The sequence below is a fragment of the Lissotriton helveticus genome, chromosome 10 (assembly GCF_964261635.1).
Source record: "Lissotriton helveticus chromosome 10, aLisHel1.1, whole genome shotgun sequence".
Lineage (NCBI taxonomy): Eukaryota > Metazoa > Chordata > Amphibia > Caudata > Salamandridae > Lissotriton > Lissotriton helveticus.
The window spans coordinates 57,666,047-57,683,944 of NC_136071.1; the positions used below are offsets into that span (position 1 = coordinate 57,666,047).

The window sequence follows — 17,898 nt, forward strand, 5'->3', positions numbered from 1 at the left end:
ACCACACAAAATTCAGCTACCGGGGACAACCCCTCAACCTGCTCTCATTCACCCCACACCTCAAAGAGCTCTACAGCCCCCAATCCATAAATGAACAGTTGACTTCTCACACATGGAGCCTTGCACAATATTTGCCCCACGTTCCTCAACAGCTGTATAAACTTGCACAAACCTACCAGATGCCTGAGCTCAGTTGGACTACTTATCTCTCCCCCCGCCTGGTCCCCATTGAGAACCAGATCTGATGGTCATGCATTGCTCCTAAAGTGAGGAACCCCCTGTTCCTGCACAGCAGAGCTGCCTTCTCAGTATTGAATTCTACAAGTAACTGAAGACCTAAATCTTTTCACCTAGCCCTTGCTTGACCCATACAGCTCCTGCTTCAGGACCAGAATCCCTCCGGGTGTGCCATACACATAACATTAAGTAAATTGTGTTCGAGATTGAATTTGAAAACTTTGAATGATTAAACTCAAGGAATTGAATTGGGAGGACAAATTGGGATCAACATTCCTAAGCTTTTTATTAATTTCCCCAAAGACTTGTAATGCCAATCAAAAAGTGTTTCGGATTCAAATAGAAGATAGGGGTCTTGTCTCCCTTGAATGGAAAGGAAGCACAAACAGCTAAAAAGAACCAAGCTTCCCAACAGGGTGCCTGAAACCTTGAAGAAATGTAAATTGGTTAATCCCAAAATCTAAAGTCAGCTCTGGGGCTGGAATAGGTGTTAACTGATAGAATCATTCGATCCTTCAAATGACACAGTAACTGAGGGGTACTGTAAGAGTGTTTTCAGTTCCAGAATGTGTCATTTTAATGGAAAACTATGAAGAAAGGTTTGCAGTAGGTGCAGTCTGTTTGTGTATCTATAAATATCTTTTGAAAGCAGTGCAAGTAATTGCATACTGAATCTTTTTGCAAATTTTGTTCATGCCAATCTAATGTGCGACCTATCTTGTACTGTGCTATGTGTGTATATATGATATAATTTCAACAAAAGACTTTCATATTCATGCTCATTCACAGGCAAGGACCTCCTAGCATTATAAATACATGTCCATATTCACCAGTGCACCACGAAGACATCAGATTGGTGACCCTTTAGAGAGATACACAGACATCTGAAGGGATTGCATTACCCAACTGAGCATTTATTTAAAAAAAAAAAAACAGATTTCCCACAGATTAGTTTAACTCATCTGTTTATCATGAATGGGGAGCGCATTATATATTATACACCATTACCTTTTGCTGAAAGGACAGAAAATAGGTTCAACATACTTTCTGTTTGGCTACCGCTCCCCCATTGAACTTCGGACAAGGACCAGACAAGCCTTTTATCCACCAAGCACTACTCCTGGGGGCTGAAGTCCTTGGAGGGGAGTTTTGAATTACCGGGTCTACTCCCGGCACCTCTGTCGCGTTCCACAGCTCCCACAGGTAAATTGCATTTGGCACGGAGAGGCTGCAAGGGATGGCAATCCGAGGGAGAAGAGAGGAGGGAAGAAGAATTGATGTTCCTTACATTTAAAAAATCACTGCTCAATCCCCGATTACATAGTAGAAAGTGGTCAGACAAATCAAAAGGCAATGTCTAGTATTTAGGCAGTGCATACACAGTAGAAAAATTCACACACAACACTATAAAAGTTCACAACAAATTTATAAATGAAGAGACACAAATTTGGGGAAAATGAGATCAAGAGACAAAAATCCCAAACTGAGTTGGAAACCTAAGACTAAAATGTAATAAACAAATTGTCAGAAACCCAAAAAGGTGATCAGGAAGTTATGTATTTTTGTAAGATATAAGTGAAAATGACACCAAAGCGTCAATGATAGTTTATAGAAGTGGTAGACTGGGATCTAGGCATGATTCCAGGCCAACCGCAATGATCGGATATAGCAAGTGGATTAGTCCCGGTGCAAGACACAAAGTTACACAAGAAAAGTCGTAATCCAAACAGCATTTGTCCAATGGGACCGATTTGACATTGTAGTCACCACCATTGAATTGCTGGTCATACACCTACTGCAGATTGGCCCCTCTAACGTTCTGGAACATTTTAGGTTTTCACTAGAAAAAGGGATCTATGACGTTACAACGCATACTTTTACCACGCATACCTTTACAACGCGGTTTTTACCACGCATACCTTTACAACGCATAGCGCTTAGAGGTGCTGGATAGTGGTAAGTATAATTTTCTATTCCAACTCCAGTCCCTGTGGACACTAGGGAAGGTGTTGGATAGAAAATTAAACTTATTCCCTATCCTAGAGCGCCCCCCAGCGCAATGCGTTGTAATGGTTTGCGGTGTAATGCCAGCGTTGTAATGGTATTGCGTGGTAAAAAATGCGTGGTAAAGGTTGTATACCTACAAAAAGTTCTAAGTCCTATAAAAAATTGACTTTTGTTCTATTTCGAGATGCTGGAGTCTTTCAGGGGGGATGAATCTGCTGTGTAATCCAATGTCTTGCTACTGCCTGTAGGATGCTTTCCATGGTAGGTTCCTTTGCCTCTGGAACATACGTTTTTAAACATATTCTTGGTGCTTAAATGAAGGCATTAGTACACCTCTAAGCCACCTGGGACTATGGGGCAAAGGAGGGAGGGGCGGTAGGCAGAGGCACCTAAAGACTCTCTGGGTGTCTGGCAGAGGCCAACATTTAAATCCAGTCCAAGTTCCAGTTGTCACTGGTCTGTAGGGAATTGTAGGAAAAGGTCTCTTGCAGCTTTTTGTGAGCTTTACAGGGGTCAGCCAGCTGAGCCTTGGAATCCACTTCTTTGCCTTGGATACGTAGTGGGAGCAGGTACAGTTGTTCAGAGCTCCGCACAACTCGGACAGCAGGTCAAAACCTCTTCTGTTCTGTAGGTCCAGAAAAAGTTCAGAAGAGGGTTCTTTGGATGCATTATTTATGAGGCCACCAGCTAGTGGTGGAAGTAAGTACTGGGCACTGCCTAACCAATGGAGCATAAGTTCCTGGGGGCAAGCCTACCCACTTTTTCAGTAGTTCCTGTTTGCCTTACTGTAACCTAACCCAAAATGACATTTGTCTGGGAATTTCTAAGATGGCAAAATGAATCTGCCACACTAAACTTGGGCAATGTGGGTTGCAGGGTGTGTATGGCAGTACTCTATGGTAATCATTTGTCTTTCTACATCTAATATTAATATCTAGTTTGGAGCAGGCACTGTACCCACAACTAATCCAGAGAGTGGAAGGATAAAAAAATAGGGCTTCAGCAACAGCCCGGGGAAATGCAAGAATTGTCCTGACATCCTGTTCTCTTTCATTCAAGTATGCTAAAGTGTTACATGTGACTCAACAGACCTATCAGGACTGCTTTGACACTGATGTTAACCGAATGCCCATAGCCCCCATCCTGCATATTCTTCTGAGTTGAGTGGAGTGTCCTCTGCCCAGTCAGGGAAGCCTATTGTGTTCTCCTCTGAGGAATTTCACACTTTTTCCTGGGCGGAACACTGGCTATGATTTGCAGGAGAATTATTTCAAATTTGCCTCCAGGAACGTAAGTTGGGAAAATAGTAAGAATTTAAAAGTTACTTTTCCTTAAAATGTATTAATATTCGGCCTACTCTATTAAATTGAATTTTTAATAACTATTAACAATCCAGTTCAATTGGGGAGTCAGTAACCTTATAGCAACAGCTGCTATAAACAGCCCCTTTGTATTATATTCTCTCCCAATTTATCTCTCAATGGGTAACTTGAAGTTCTGCATTTGAACTCTACTGTGCTCTCCTTCCCACTTTTGAAATGGATGCAGTGGGGTGAGCACTTTTACGGAGTGTCCACCATCCGCAGAAGCAAAAGGTAACCGTTCAACTCAGGGCCACAGAGTTAGGACAAATGTGACCTCTGCTTCTTGGGGACCATGCCTGCTGTTGTGCGTGCTGTAATAAGCTGGGTCGGTAGGAAGGAGGAATACATAAAGTATTTTTGGCCAGCTTCTACAGACTGTGGGCATTTGTGCCTAGTCTCTGCTTTAGAAAGCTGAATCAAAGCAGTGTTCTGGATTTTAATGGGTGCTGGTGCAGAGTTCAGCATTTACCTCTCAGATCCTAAATGTCAGCGCTCATGTTGGTCTAAATACCACAGTACATCGTGGCATTAATTGACAGAAGATCCTTCCCTCTTGTTTAATCCTGAACAAGATTGTTTTTTTTCTCCTTTTTAATTTTCTGCCATTGCACTTGGACATGGCGAGGATTGATGTCTGTGAACCTCTGCAGAAACTATCGATTGAATGGAACAATACAGAAAGTTCTTAACAATTTCATGACTCCTACCTTGAAGGGAAAAACAACCATTTACTTTCATAATCCTCTATAGTTGCTCATCCATACTATTCCTCTTGTAATGAATGGAGATGACCACTTGTGGATAGGGATCCAGAGGTGCCACTTTGAGTGGGCTGGATGGCTGCATACACCAATACAGATGGTTCAGGAAGATGTAGGACATAAATATTAACTTTTAGCTCACTTAATTTAACAGGTCACTCTTTGTCCAGAGTAGATTCTAGTGACCATAGTGCCATGTGCCCTAAATGACACCTGTAATGATGTTCTACATCCTCTGGCATTTTCATGGTTCCAGCATAAGTGGCTTTTCAGCTTGTCTACCAAGCCGCTGTTTGGCCTTCTAGCAACTTTATTAAGACCTATATTTTGCTGGATCTTAGTGCGGCTTCCTCTGGCTCAGGAGGTGCCTTTGGTTGACCGAGGTCCTGCATATTATATTAACAAAAGCAGACACTTTCTCTGTTGTCACTACTTTTATTTTGCAGTTTTTTTGGGGCCACATGCCTATTAGTGCAGTAGACCTCTGTAGAATGTACATTTAGAAACTCCAGCTCCTGACTTGGAGTCTGGTCAAATTTGGCATTTGTCAGCAGCATCTCTTCTCCTTATTTAACAAGAACATAAATACCACCACAGATCTTGCTGTCATGGGCACACAAAACACCAGCTTGTTTAAGTTTGAATTCCATGCTGTAGCTGAGATCTATTCACTGTATTTTCAGGGCTAATTAAATGTACGGTTACTAAACAGTGAGGCAATCACCTGTTTACTTGGTATCACTTTATTATTAGGACCCATCAGTCTGGAATAGATCTGTGCCACCGAACAAGCAATCCTCAATCCACCTTGCAAACCATTTATTATCACCTGTATTGCTTGCCTTGCTGAGCCAGTGAAGGAGACTGTGGTTGCCGAGGTTAGCTTACTTACCAGTCACTTTAGCTGTAATAGGATGTCTGGTGTGTGCATTTTTCACCTTGCGGCCTGAAAAACTAGCTTTATATGTTGATAAACTGTGTGGCTTATCGCAGACTGCCCCAGCACACTTTGCTCTTTGAAATCGTCTATTTTGTGTTTAATCTACTTGGAACATCTGTCCTTTAAAGTCATCCCAAAAATCACATATAGCTAGAAAGTGGCCCAACTAATTGCCATTTTATTCTTATGACTCCTCTAATGCAAACGTGTTGCTATGTATTTAATTACTAGTTTGTTTATTGTTGGGTATCTAGACTGGTTTTGACAAATTCACCACTCTCTAGATTTCTGTCTACCATTCAAAGTTTCTGGTTTAATGCACTGTGGATCAGTTGCTTGGCACAATAACTAACTTCTGTCTCGCATCAACCATCACATCCTGAAGATGGAGGTGCTTTCTTACTAAGTGATGATTAAAAGCACAAACTGTCAGCCCCTCCTTTGATGGCCGAGAAGACACCCTGTAAATCCGATAACCTTGCTGTGACTCGTATGTCATATAAGTACCAGAGTTCGGTGACTACTTTCTGTACACTGGATTCCCAAAAGAAATGGTCAAGTTTAGATGATGGAGACAGTCTACGTGGCCAAGATGGTGGCCAGGACAGCTTTAGCAAACTGCCCCACGTGACTTATCCTGCAGGGTATCCTGATTTCACCCCCTGCCTAGAACTGTACTGGACACTGAGACTTCCCTGCTCCCCCCCCCATCAGCCATCTGATATCACCCAGCTTGTGATGCAGGCTTGCAGCACTATTCTGGCCCATGGGTGTGGCCTGGCGGTGCTTGTAGACCACACCCTCAAGTGAGACCTCTCCTACCACTCGTCTACCCTCTAGTTTTGCCAGCATCCCCTACACCTCAGTCTCTCCAGGCAGAGACTAGCAGCACAGGCTGTTAGATCGGTTCCATGTTCTGCTGGTACTGTAGCCTTCTTAGCTCCAGCAGCCAAGGAACTGGTGGCACTGTTTGTGCAGACTGCTCTGGGATTGAGGTTATTGGAGGCACATCACCTTACTCATCAATGCTCCTTGCCCCTCTGTGTGCTGCCTCCATTGAAGAACTCGAAAATTTCGTTCTCAGGGAATACTTACTAATATAACGAGAACTTGGCACAGACTCTGAAAATATGAAAAGACATCTTTATTAAACTTAACATAGTGAGGCCACGTCACCCAGAAGCCGTAGCAAGTGGATGAGGTAGTCTGAGGAATGAAAAGGACAGAGGCCTTTTATATGTTTTTAGCGTTACATGACTCAGTACAAAAAAAGAAAGGGGCAGTTCTAGCTTTTGCAAACATGCAAAAAAAACATTCTTTCTTACACAAGCTGCAGAAACCCATAATAAAAACCCGGCACATCCCCATTGTAAACAGGCCATAAAGAAGGGAGCAGAGACAGGTGTGAGCAAGATTAGGCAGGGTGTGTGTAAGGTTTATGGTAGGCTGTGCCTTGATGCTATCTCGCTCGGCCACTGGGAAAGGAACTGGTTGGGCAGGTTCGGCCTGGGGCAATGGTTTCAGCTTGCCCAGGTCACAGAGAAGTCAATTGAGGTGTACGTGTCCTTTGGAATCGAATTTGGCTATAGCTATAAGCCTATGTGAGGGCAACTCACAAAATGGCTGCTGTACAAAAATGGAAGCCAAGGGTTCAGGACGAAAGTGACGATTTCGAGGTGAAATCGTTACTGGAATATGACGAAAATGCTTGTACATAGTGTACTAGCCATTCTCGGTCTTTTGATACCAAAATCGTCATGCTACGACAAAGTTTATTACACAAGTCCAGAATTTTCAGTACCACACCATGACTAACTTACTGCTGGGTGTGCAGTGTTTGAAGGGCTGCACTATGTCTGCTGTAGACCCCAGATCAGTGCGCCTTGCAGATTTGTCCCTCTGCCCTCACCCTCACATAAAGGGAGACCAGATTGTTGGGACAAGAGCCACGCAAGGTGTGTATCGTTGTGGGTGAGACAGTATCCTGGCAGATGAGGCCCAAGGGTCCAAGAACATACTGGGTAGTTTGCATAGATCTTGGGCATTAAATTCTTGCTGGAAACCTGGCTGGATCCTCTCATCTTAGCCACTGGAATCTTTCTGGCAGGCCATAAAAAGCTGAAAGTGGTTTACTGAAATTTAATCTACCATGGCCACCCTACGACCCTTTGCTAAACATGCACCATCTCAAATAAAGACCCTTCAAGTCTAGGTTCATCAACTGTGCATGAGGGTTGAAGATGTGGAGGGACGCTTGCGTCTGAATAACATTCACATTGTTAGACTGCCCTAACATGCTCCTCTTCCTGGAGGAATGACTGGTGCACACATTGCTGGGGGAGCAAACGCTCTACTTCATGGAGCAATCGATGAAAGAAGCAGGCATGCGTACCCTAGAGGTCACTTCAGTGTAGCATGCTCGTGCCCCCACCCAGTTAATATTGGTGCAGCTGAACTGTAAATCCTCCTTGACCTGGTTATGTGCACTAAACTATATAGGGAATATGTGGACTGAAAACGAAAATTCGAGGGCATCAAGGCAGGGTGCATTCTTGCATGGCTTTTATGATCCAAGACCCCCTAGACCCCATTGAATCAGTGCTGAACCTGGGGCGGGGAGAGCTAGTGAAATTTCAGATTGAGATCAGCAAGACGTTTTGCTTGTACTGTAGTAAGCTATATGCTTCCCCGGTGGTCGCTGGAAGGCTGAGGTCCCTTGCATCAAGGGGTACTTGGATGCTCTTCTGCTGGTGAAGTCTTCCCTCCACCTTTGAAATGGATGCTCCAGTGGCGATGGAGTAGATGCCTTTAGCTATCAAAACAAATGGCGAGGGGTTAGACCCCTGAGCATGGATGGGCTCCCTTTGGAATTGTATGCCACATTTGCCCAACTTCCCTCCCTGACTTTTGTAGTTTTACAAGACAGTGCGTGCCAAGAAGCGGCTCCCTGACCGCATGATGGAGGCAATACTTATGGCCTTTTCTAAACCAGACCGAGACCCGCTGTTGCTATGGTCATATCATCCTTTATCCTTTTGAACTTCCACCATTAGCTATATTAAGTAAAATACCCACCAATCGACTAGTCCCTATAGCACACACGTTGGTGGATACAGAGCAGACTGCTTTCATCCCAGGGAGGGACAACTTGTTAAATCTCCACCAGCTGTTCTTGATTATGCCCTGGACATGATCCTCTGGGAAATCCCTGTGGATGGCATCCCTTGACATTGAAAAAAACTTGACACTCTGGGGTGGCCCTACCTACTTGCAGTGTGTCGCAGGCTGGGGGTTGGGGCTGCAGTTCTGATCAAGGATTAAGCTTCTGTACTCTACCCTGAATGCTAGAGGAAGAATGGGCAAAGGAGTGTTGGAACGCAATAGAGAGAGGCATGCATCAAATGGCCTTTTTGATTTCACAGGACTTTAGTATCATGTTAACATTCAGTTATCCTGATTTCTTTTTTGCTTCAAAAAGGAAAGATATTGGCTCTGTTTCCTGGGTGTGTCACTCCTCCTTATCTTTCATTTGTTCCTACAGAAACTCCTCCCTTTTTGCCATCAGTGCCATTCTATTAGTCTACCCCACCGCCCTTTCATTCCTCCATGCCCTTTTTGTTTCTTGTTTCCAAAAGTTCTTATTGCTGCCCCTCTGTGGCTTGTCATTAATGCCGCAGACATGAAAGCTGGTCTTTAATTAAAGTTCTCTTGCCTTCCCTATAGTCATGTTTCTCTATTTGCAATGAAGGTCCTAGAAATGAAAGGACTAGAATGTAGGTTCCCTTGTTATCAGACTTTCATTGCATATAGAAATGAACCTGGAATTGTAATGAAGGGAATAGAGCCTTTACAATCCATTCTTTTGTTACTTGGTGTGCCTAAATGGTTTCTCTGTGCATTAGAACACTTTATCCTTACCACCTGGCTTTGCCAATGCTTGTTCTGAAAAAGGTTTTGGTGCTGTTGCAAACAAGTCCCAAATCTATAATGATTTTGGGTACATGATGATGCATAGCGCCTGATTCACAAAGGTAATTTAGGCTTTACGGTAATTTATATTGTTAAGTAATCAAGCCCCATTCATAGTCAGCCACTGGTATACCGTCCATTAAAATAATGGATGTAAGGAATCAAAATAAAACCCATGGGAAAGGATATTACATTTGTGGTGGGCATAATTTGCAGTAGCGTAAATACGTCAAAAATATGTGGGATGAAATAGGATTAACTGAGGAGTGTAACCCAATACTTTGTGCCATTTTCTCAGCCCAAAACGCACCCTTGTGTCCAAAATATACCAGAGGATGCAAAATAGTGCCAAATGTAACAGAGCACGAACAACCACGGCAGCCGCTCCCACTTACTCAGTTAATTATTCCTGCAGTAGGAGTTTTTGTGCCTTGTTACTAATAATTATGTGAACAGGCGTTGAGTAATATAAAATTATCACAATTTCTCCTGCGTAATTAAAATTTCACTCATACATAGCGAAGGTAGTTAAAAATAAAATTTTATGTCATTTTTTTTAAATAACTTTCATTATTCTAACAATTATTTTAATGCAATTTTAAATATTTAAAAGTAACTTGATGTTAATGTATGTTAAAATATTTTATCCTTTAAATGAGAATTTGTTTTTCAATTTAAAATTGTTTTTCTTATATATTTTTTCTGTCAAATTTTAATTTCAAAATTTAATAAGTTAATAGTGCTCTAGTATTTTTGTTCTGAGTTTAAAATGTTAAATATTAATGAACATTCAATTTATATAAGCTTTTATTTTTTAGTTAAAAAACTGTTAGCAATTTTCCTATACTTTTACTATTGGGAGACCCTGCAGTCTTGGCATGAGATCATCATTATTAAGTAGTAGAAAATAAAGTTTATTTAACTTGAAAAGAAATACTAATTAATATTATGTTCAGTATGAATTTAAACTCATTTCATATATTATCAATGTAGACCAAATAAAAGCTACAGCACTTAATTTAATTTTGAATTAAAACTTTAATGAATGGACCTATATTAAAATAGAATTATTTTTCTTAAGTTCAGATTAAAAAACAATTCCCTCCTAAACAAAACATGTTTTAATATGCATTAATTATTTAGAATTACTTATTAAAGTATTTTAATTAAAAAAATGACATTACTTTTTTAAACTCCAAATAGATTATGACTATTTTGTAATTAAACGTGTTTTTAACTTCATAAGTTTTGCAATTTTGATTATTGTAAATAACGGTATTTAGTACAGGGTTTTGTTTATGTAATCTTTCAAATGCATCCCTATATAACACCTAAAACAACAACAATCAATAATAAACAGAGTTAAACATGCAAGAAATATAAAGTAAGATGAGAACAGACAAAATACATTCTAATAAATATAAATAAATATAAGTAAACCAATGTTTAACAAAGCTCCCAAAAAACCCTCATCATGCCATAGCGGACATTTACAGGGGTGTGGGGAGCAGGGTGGGGAGTGTTTAAAAAAAAAAAAAAAAAAGTAAAGTGCTTTGCTATTCAATAAATTGAAAACACAGCATATCTTTTTCTGTGAGTAAGATGCCAGGACAAAAAGAAGTCCGTGATTCAAAGTCAGTTTTTTCATCTCCATAATATTGACCGCATGAATGACAGGAACCCCCAGCCATCCTTAATACACACATTCTCACCCAATGAGATAATATTAAATCTACAGTTTACCTCTCCTTTAAACTAGGATGATGTAAAATAGAATCTAAAATATCCTATTGGTTCTGTAAGACAATTGGTGTAAGAGGTAATACTATTAATAAATTGTTCGCATAGAAAACAAACTTCTCTTGATCCAAATTTAGAAGCATCAGTAACCCCCTGCTTTAAAATAGTGGAGAAATTGGGCAAATATAAAAAAATAAGCAAGTAGTTAAAATACAGCGTAACTCGGGTCCATTGTCAACTGGGATTTTATCTGAAAACTAGCAGCCCGTCCCGATGTTGCCCTTGAGCAATTAGGCTTCAAGGAGTCCTCCCGCCCCGCTTTTGTAACCTGCAGACGTCACTTTTTCCTCCTGTAATTTACTTTGCTTCAGGGCCCCCGCCCGCCCCACTTTTGTAACCTGCACACGTACGTTTACAGCATCTAAGACCCCTCTGGCTACATGTCACTTTTTCCTCCTTTTCCTCCTGTAATGCACCGTTTGTCTGACATTTGTAGTGCACAGTTTGCCTCCTCTTTCTTGTCCCCAGGCATCCCCGACCGCCGCCCGCCCGCCCGTCCCCCGCCTGCCCCGACCCCCACCTGCCCCTACATGAGTGCCCTTACCTCCGCCGGCGCTGCTCCCGCTTGTCCGCTCGCACCACCGCTCCTCCCCTGCGCCATGTCCGCCGCTCCTCCTCCGCCGCCAGTCCTCTGCTCCTGACGTCACCGCTCCTCCCCCACGCCATGTCCGCCGCTCCTCGGACGCCGCTCCTCCCCGTGCTCCTAACGTGACCACGCACGTCGCTGCTGGCGCTACTTTTGAGGGACTACCTTTTTTTTTTAATCTACAATTTTAAATAATGTTTATTTTTGTAATTTATGTAGCCTATAACCATCTACACACCCTGCCGATTTGAACGGTGTATCGGGTGTGCAGATTGGCGCAGTGGGTCCCGAGTTTACCCGCCTCAAAGCCTGAAAGTTTCTGCTTTATTATAGTAGTATAGATTAATTTTCTGAGCCCAGGGAAAGACTCAGCCAAATTGCAGAATGAAGGGAGACCAGAGGAGATGTCCATTCAGAAAGTACACCCAATCACTCAAGTTTATGCCAATGTATGGAATGATCAACAAAATCGAAAGTATTGCTGAAATCGACAAATGTCATGTTGAACCTTAATTTTGTCCAGCCTCAAATACTTTTTGACAATCGTATGCAAGCACAAAAAACTATCTATGGTAGACCACCTTTTCCGAAAGCCTGACTGCTCAATAGGCAATAACGGAGCAGACTCCATTAATAAGTCTAAATGATTTAACAAGCATTTGGCGAAAATCTTCATAAGTCGCATTTAATAGTGCGATGGGGTGATATTTTATAGGTGTTTTTTATAAAGGGAAATGATGTTACTACCTTGCTAAGACTGGGGCACTATTTCCATCTTAAAGATCAAACAGCTGCTTCAGAATACCTTCCCATAAATAGGGGGATGTTCTACCAAAGCAGTTGGGAATACCATCTGGTCCCTGAGCACAACTGTTATTTAGAAATTACTTGGACAATTTTTATAAAAAGAAAATCTAAATGAACCTGTACTAGTTTGGGAGCATCTAAGTCTGACATCCGAGGGGAGGGGGTTGAAATAAGATGCACACAAAAAATGAGAACACCAACGGGCTCATTAGGATGACGGACGGACTTTGTCCGCCCGCCATCCTGTCGGAATTCGGGACCGCCCGCCATAAGGGCGGGGGTCCCGTGGGGGGGTATTAGGATGTGCCCACCACAGCGGCGCTTGCTGCTTTGTTAATGCAAATGAAGGGGGTACCACAGGTACCCCCGTGTGCACCCCCACCTCTCCTTCACTCTGGGGGCCCGCAGGGGGCCCTCAGAGTGAAGACCGCATGCCTTTCCGTGGCGGCATTGCCGCAGCGGAAAGGCACCTAAAGACGCCCATCATAATATGGTTGGCGGTGTCTGATAGACACCGCCACCATATTATTCCTTTTCCGCCCCGGCCGCAAGGTGACCAGGGAGAAAAAGCGGCAGACTGTCTTTCCGTCCACCGAGGTCCCCCCGCCATACTAATATGGTGGGGGGGAAAGCGAGTGTGGATGTCGGGCGGGCTGGCGGTGGCTATCGCCAGCCTGGTGGGGGCAATCCACCCAACATCATAATGGGCCCACAAGTATTTTTGTCTAATGGGGTAAGAATTTTCCTGTGATCTCTAGCCAAATGTCTGGCTATTAACAGCCAAAATTTGCATATTCTTAGGAGTAGGTACCTCTGACTGAAGATCAAATCATAACTTTGCGACTGGTTTATTTTATGTGTTTTCCCTTCTAACTTGGGGCTTTAGAACGATGTTGGGCAGACTAGCGTCAACCCGACACCGTTGCGCAATCTGGACTGACCTCTGGCCAGCGGTCCTGACCACAGCATTACAATGCAACCGCACATGGTGCGGTCTCATACTTCTATTTCTCTGTGGGAGCTTGTGCTGTGGCTGCAAACTGGCCAGAATTGTTTTCTTTTTTCTTATGGTTTAACATTCAGTGTGGGTATTATGTCAGACTGAGCAAGAAAACATCTGGGCCAGTAAAATTACATAATGGACGCTGGATTATTATTTTATTTGTTTGGGTGGGGAGTGGATCAATGCCCTGGTTTCCGGTGCTTGGCACCCCTCTAAAGACGGTCGCCACACAATTTTGATCTAAGCACAATCATGTTAATAATTCAATATACATTAAAAATGAATAATCCCGGTCACCCATTATTATAGTTTTAGGTGGCCTGGAATAACATGGCTGGACTGGACACATAGCAGGTATCTAGCATTTACCTGGGAGGCTGGAAGGGTATGAACAATTTTGGAGTGATGGGGGCCAGTTTGCAGTGATCCTGCAAGATCCGCCCCAGTAACAAAAGCAGCAGTACTAGGGGAGCTGGTTTTGTTAATGAACAGTGCTTCATGCTTGCACCCTCCACCCCCCCGGGGTGGGGGCTTACCCATAAAAAAATGTCTGGGCTGATAAGGTTTTCCAGTCCGGTCCCAAATAATCTGAACTCCTACTCTTGTAGGAGTGAACTGGTTAGTAGTTTTGTGGGTACTGTCATTCATTGGTAGCGCTGACTGGGGCATTAGGTGGTTTAGGATGCCATGGCTTCGCAAGAAGGGCCCAGCACTTTATTTTTTACAAATTGAGGACTTGGGTGGATTGAACTGCAGAGGGGTAGGTAAAGTAGTACTGTGGGGGTAAGAGACCTATAAATCTAGGTGTGTGGAGAATTTTCTAGATCACCAACAGACTTCTGATCATCTGTGCAGTTTCTCAATAATGATTTTGTTAATGGCTCAGCTACATTTTATGAAAAGTGTGAGAAATGATGCTTGACATAGTTGGTTATCCTATTTTGAGGAGAAAACCTGGTTGATGAATTTTTAATTTGTTCCGCAGGGCTCTGGAAAGGGGGCTTGCAGTTCAGCAACACCTTCAAACATCAAAATGGTATGTTTCAATTCCCTCTGCCTGTAATGATCCTCTCTCCTCCTCTTTTTCCTCACCATCTCCCACCTTTCCAGCTTCAAGCCAGAAAGCAAAAACATGAGGTTATTTGTTGTGGAGCTCTCCACAAAGTGCATGTAGCGAATGGCTCGTGTTTCATATTGCCTCCTGCTTTTTCCATGGAAGGCATTTGCAACTTATACATTTGCACAAATCAGCTGTTTTGACTACCTTCAAATGGGTTTCCATGGGATTTGGCACTTTCCTTCTCCTCCACCTCCTCCTACTCTCATCTTGCCTGACTGTATTTTGACAATTATTCTATATCCAACAGATGGTGTAGTTGTCTTCGTTTCAGCATATCTTGTTCTGCAAGCACCCTTATCTCATTACCATGCGGGATCATTGAGCATTCGAACACAACATCCGTCTAAGATGGTACCTTGCAAATACCAGACACTTGTTTTCTTACACATGTGATAGGACATCCATTAATTCATTCAGTGTACATTATGAAAGGTCTGGTCACATCTGTTCAGGTTTGCGTTGGTAGTGTTGATACATCTGAGGGTCTCTAGAAGTTACTTTTTTGGGGGAGGGAGAGGGTAAAGCAAATACTGTGTCACTGATACAGTTGGTGAAGCCACCTGCAAAGGTGATTGTGTATAACAAACTAGAATATATGTGTGTGTATATATCGAGCTGCACATTAACACACACACTCGTGGGGGGTAGACTTTCAAAGCAAGCATTGGCTTGTGGTTGCCTCAAACACTACTTTGCATTGAATCTAAATGGACAAAACATTTGTTTGGTAAGGTGTTGTCTGTTTTTGTTTTTAGTATTGACTCTTTGCTCCTTCAGCAACTGCATTGGTGCACCCCTTCCACTCTTTCCACCCTGCACCAAAAAGAGCCACTACTATCAGTTAGTGCTGTTTTTCACAAGTGTAATTTTCATTAAATGCCATTCGGAGCCTTTGGGAATAGGATAGTCATGAAGTGGCCTAAAATGATTAAAACAAAGTGTAATCTGAATTTATAATTATTTTTCAGGTGATGACAAGGGGTCTAGGAGCTCTGGAAGTATTCCTCGATACTGAGGAAGGGGCAGCCTTCATAACGGACAATGACATGTATATGAGCTGCAATGGTGATTCATCCTGTAGTGTTATCCATACAGTGGAGCAGAAAGACCCCTCCTGCAAGTTCCAGCTGTCCCTGGTGCCCTCCGGCAAGGTTCTTTTGCAGGACTACAGAGGCTTGTATCTGAGCTCTGTCCCACCCAATGGTGTCTGCTTTCTGGAGCCAGACTGCCCTGCTGCTGATGCGTTGTGTGAGTTTGAGCCCTACTATGAAGATGAGAAGGTAGCCCTCAAGGCTGCTAATGGTATGTTCCTCGGCCGCGTGTTCCATCGCCACCATTATATTGAGCCTTCACGACTGAACCCAGATGAATGCTGCCGCTTCCGGCTTGTGCTTGGAGATCTGCTGTGCCCAGCATTTGAAATTACTGACGTGGACCTTGGCAGCCTTTCCAAAGTCAAATGTCAACCATGCATTGTAAAGAAGGAAACCTTTGTCAACCGAACAGAGATGCCCCAGAACCATGTCTTCAACTTGATGTGGGAGATGAAAGCTGTGGACACGACCACCTGGTCTAGGGCCTGGGGTATGGATTCCAAGAGTACCTTCAACTTTACGCTGCTCGGAATTGAAGGCACAGTTTCCTACAATGGCACGTACCAGAAGACCGCTCCTTTCAGAAGGAACATCCGAGAGGAAAGGTCTTCCACCGTCAATGTGCTTCCAAACCGGAGAGCCACCGCCCACTTGGTGGTGTCCAAGCAAGAGAATGCAGAGGTGCCATTCACGGCCACTGTGAAAAAGGTGAGGGCAGATGGCAACTCTATAATCACACATGAGAATGGCAAGTGGAAGGGTCTGGTGTATGACAATGTCACCCTGGAGGTCAAGCAAGAAGATCTAAAGGATGAGAACCCCTGTAACATCCTGTAACACCAAAGAGCTGCACTAAACCTTCTCTCGCAGCCCATTCCATCATGGCGGACTGCCATTCTTAATTATCTATGTAACATGTTAAGTACTGTAACCAAGATGAAAAAGCATCATTTTATGTCACCCTGTTTTCTACTGAAACCAATAAAGCTGGACAAAACTATCCAATGCCTCTTGGGCTGTGTGAGACTGGCCCTAGACCCAAGCCATCCTCTACACATAATCCCTAATTATAGGTCAGATGGCATGTGTAGTGCATAAATATTTGAGAACTCTCACCCTCCTTTATTTGAATTAATGTTCAAAACTTGAGTGTTTGTATGTGGAAGCGATGCACTAGATTGTGGATTACTACAATTTGGACAACATGTTATTTGTACAATTCTCGCTTCTCCACTATTACCTTTTTAAAAGGAATGTCTTCTCTTCCTACAGGTACAAGTACTGCACAGCCTCATTTGTTCTTGCGCTTCTATCTCGGGTGTTCTTAATCTTATGCCCACTTGACAAGGACAATGTAATGGGTTTAGAACAACACGCACAGTTTAAGAACTAAGGTTTGAGATTCTACAAAGTGGTCACTGTTATAACAATTCTTCACGGGGCTCACATCTTATTTCATTTAAGTAAGATGAGCGAGTTGTAATTGGGGACGGTGGTATTTATGGTTGTTGGGGTGTTTTTTTAGAGACTTAAAAATCCTGTAAGTAAACCTTCAAAAATGACTTGATAATTTAATGTTTTTTTTGTTTCTTAACCTCGAGTGGACATCTGCTGAACCAGTTTCTGTCAGACTTTAGTACCTTGTGCACTTTTTCTCTGGTAATCAGTGGTAAAGTATTTCTGCTGTTGCTTGAAAACATGGTAAAGTTGGTTTACATCGTAGTGATATATTTAATTTACTTGTAAGTCCCAAGTACATGGTATTCAATGTACTAGGGCCTGTAAATTAAATGCAACTAGTGGGCTGCAGCATGTATTGTACCACCCACTAAAGTAGTCCTAGCAACATGTGTCAGACCTGCCACTGCATCCTGTAGCACGGTTTTACAATACCATTTTGACCTGGTAAAATGAACCTTTTGCCAGGCCGAAATCTTTTTTTTCAATACTTGTGTCCCCTAAAATAGTCCCTAAAGGCTCATAGGGCAGGGTGCCTTGTCCTTTAAAACAAATTTGAATTTTAGGCTACTATTCATGAAAATACTTTTTTATTTTTAGAAAGTTTGCATTATTCTGCCCAAACCAAATGTTTATTTAGGTCTGCATCCTGTGTCATAACTGTGAATAGTCCACCTGTTTTAGGGTTGTGTGTCTCTCAAGTAGGGAGACAAAAGAGCCTTAGGTTTGAGGGGAGATGGCCTTCTGACAAG

At 42.7% G+C, this 17,898-nt stretch overlaps 1 protein-coding gene across 1 annotated transcript in view; it reads left to right on the forward strand.

Moving 5' to 3' along the window:
• Positions 1-17,223, forward strand: part of LOC144785039 (uncharacterized) — a 43,401-nt gene extending 26,178 nt beyond the window's left edge. The window contains exons 2-3 of the mRNA XM_078664160.1: positions 14,460-14,510; positions 15,563-17,223. Coding sequence (XP_078520286.1) covers positions 14,460-14,510; positions 15,563-16,525 — 1,014 coding nt within the window. The 3' untranslated portion in view covers positions 16,526-17,223. The remainder of the gene's footprint in view (positions 1-14,459; positions 14,511-15,562) is intronic.
• Positions 17,224-17,898: the final 675 nt, after the last annotated feature.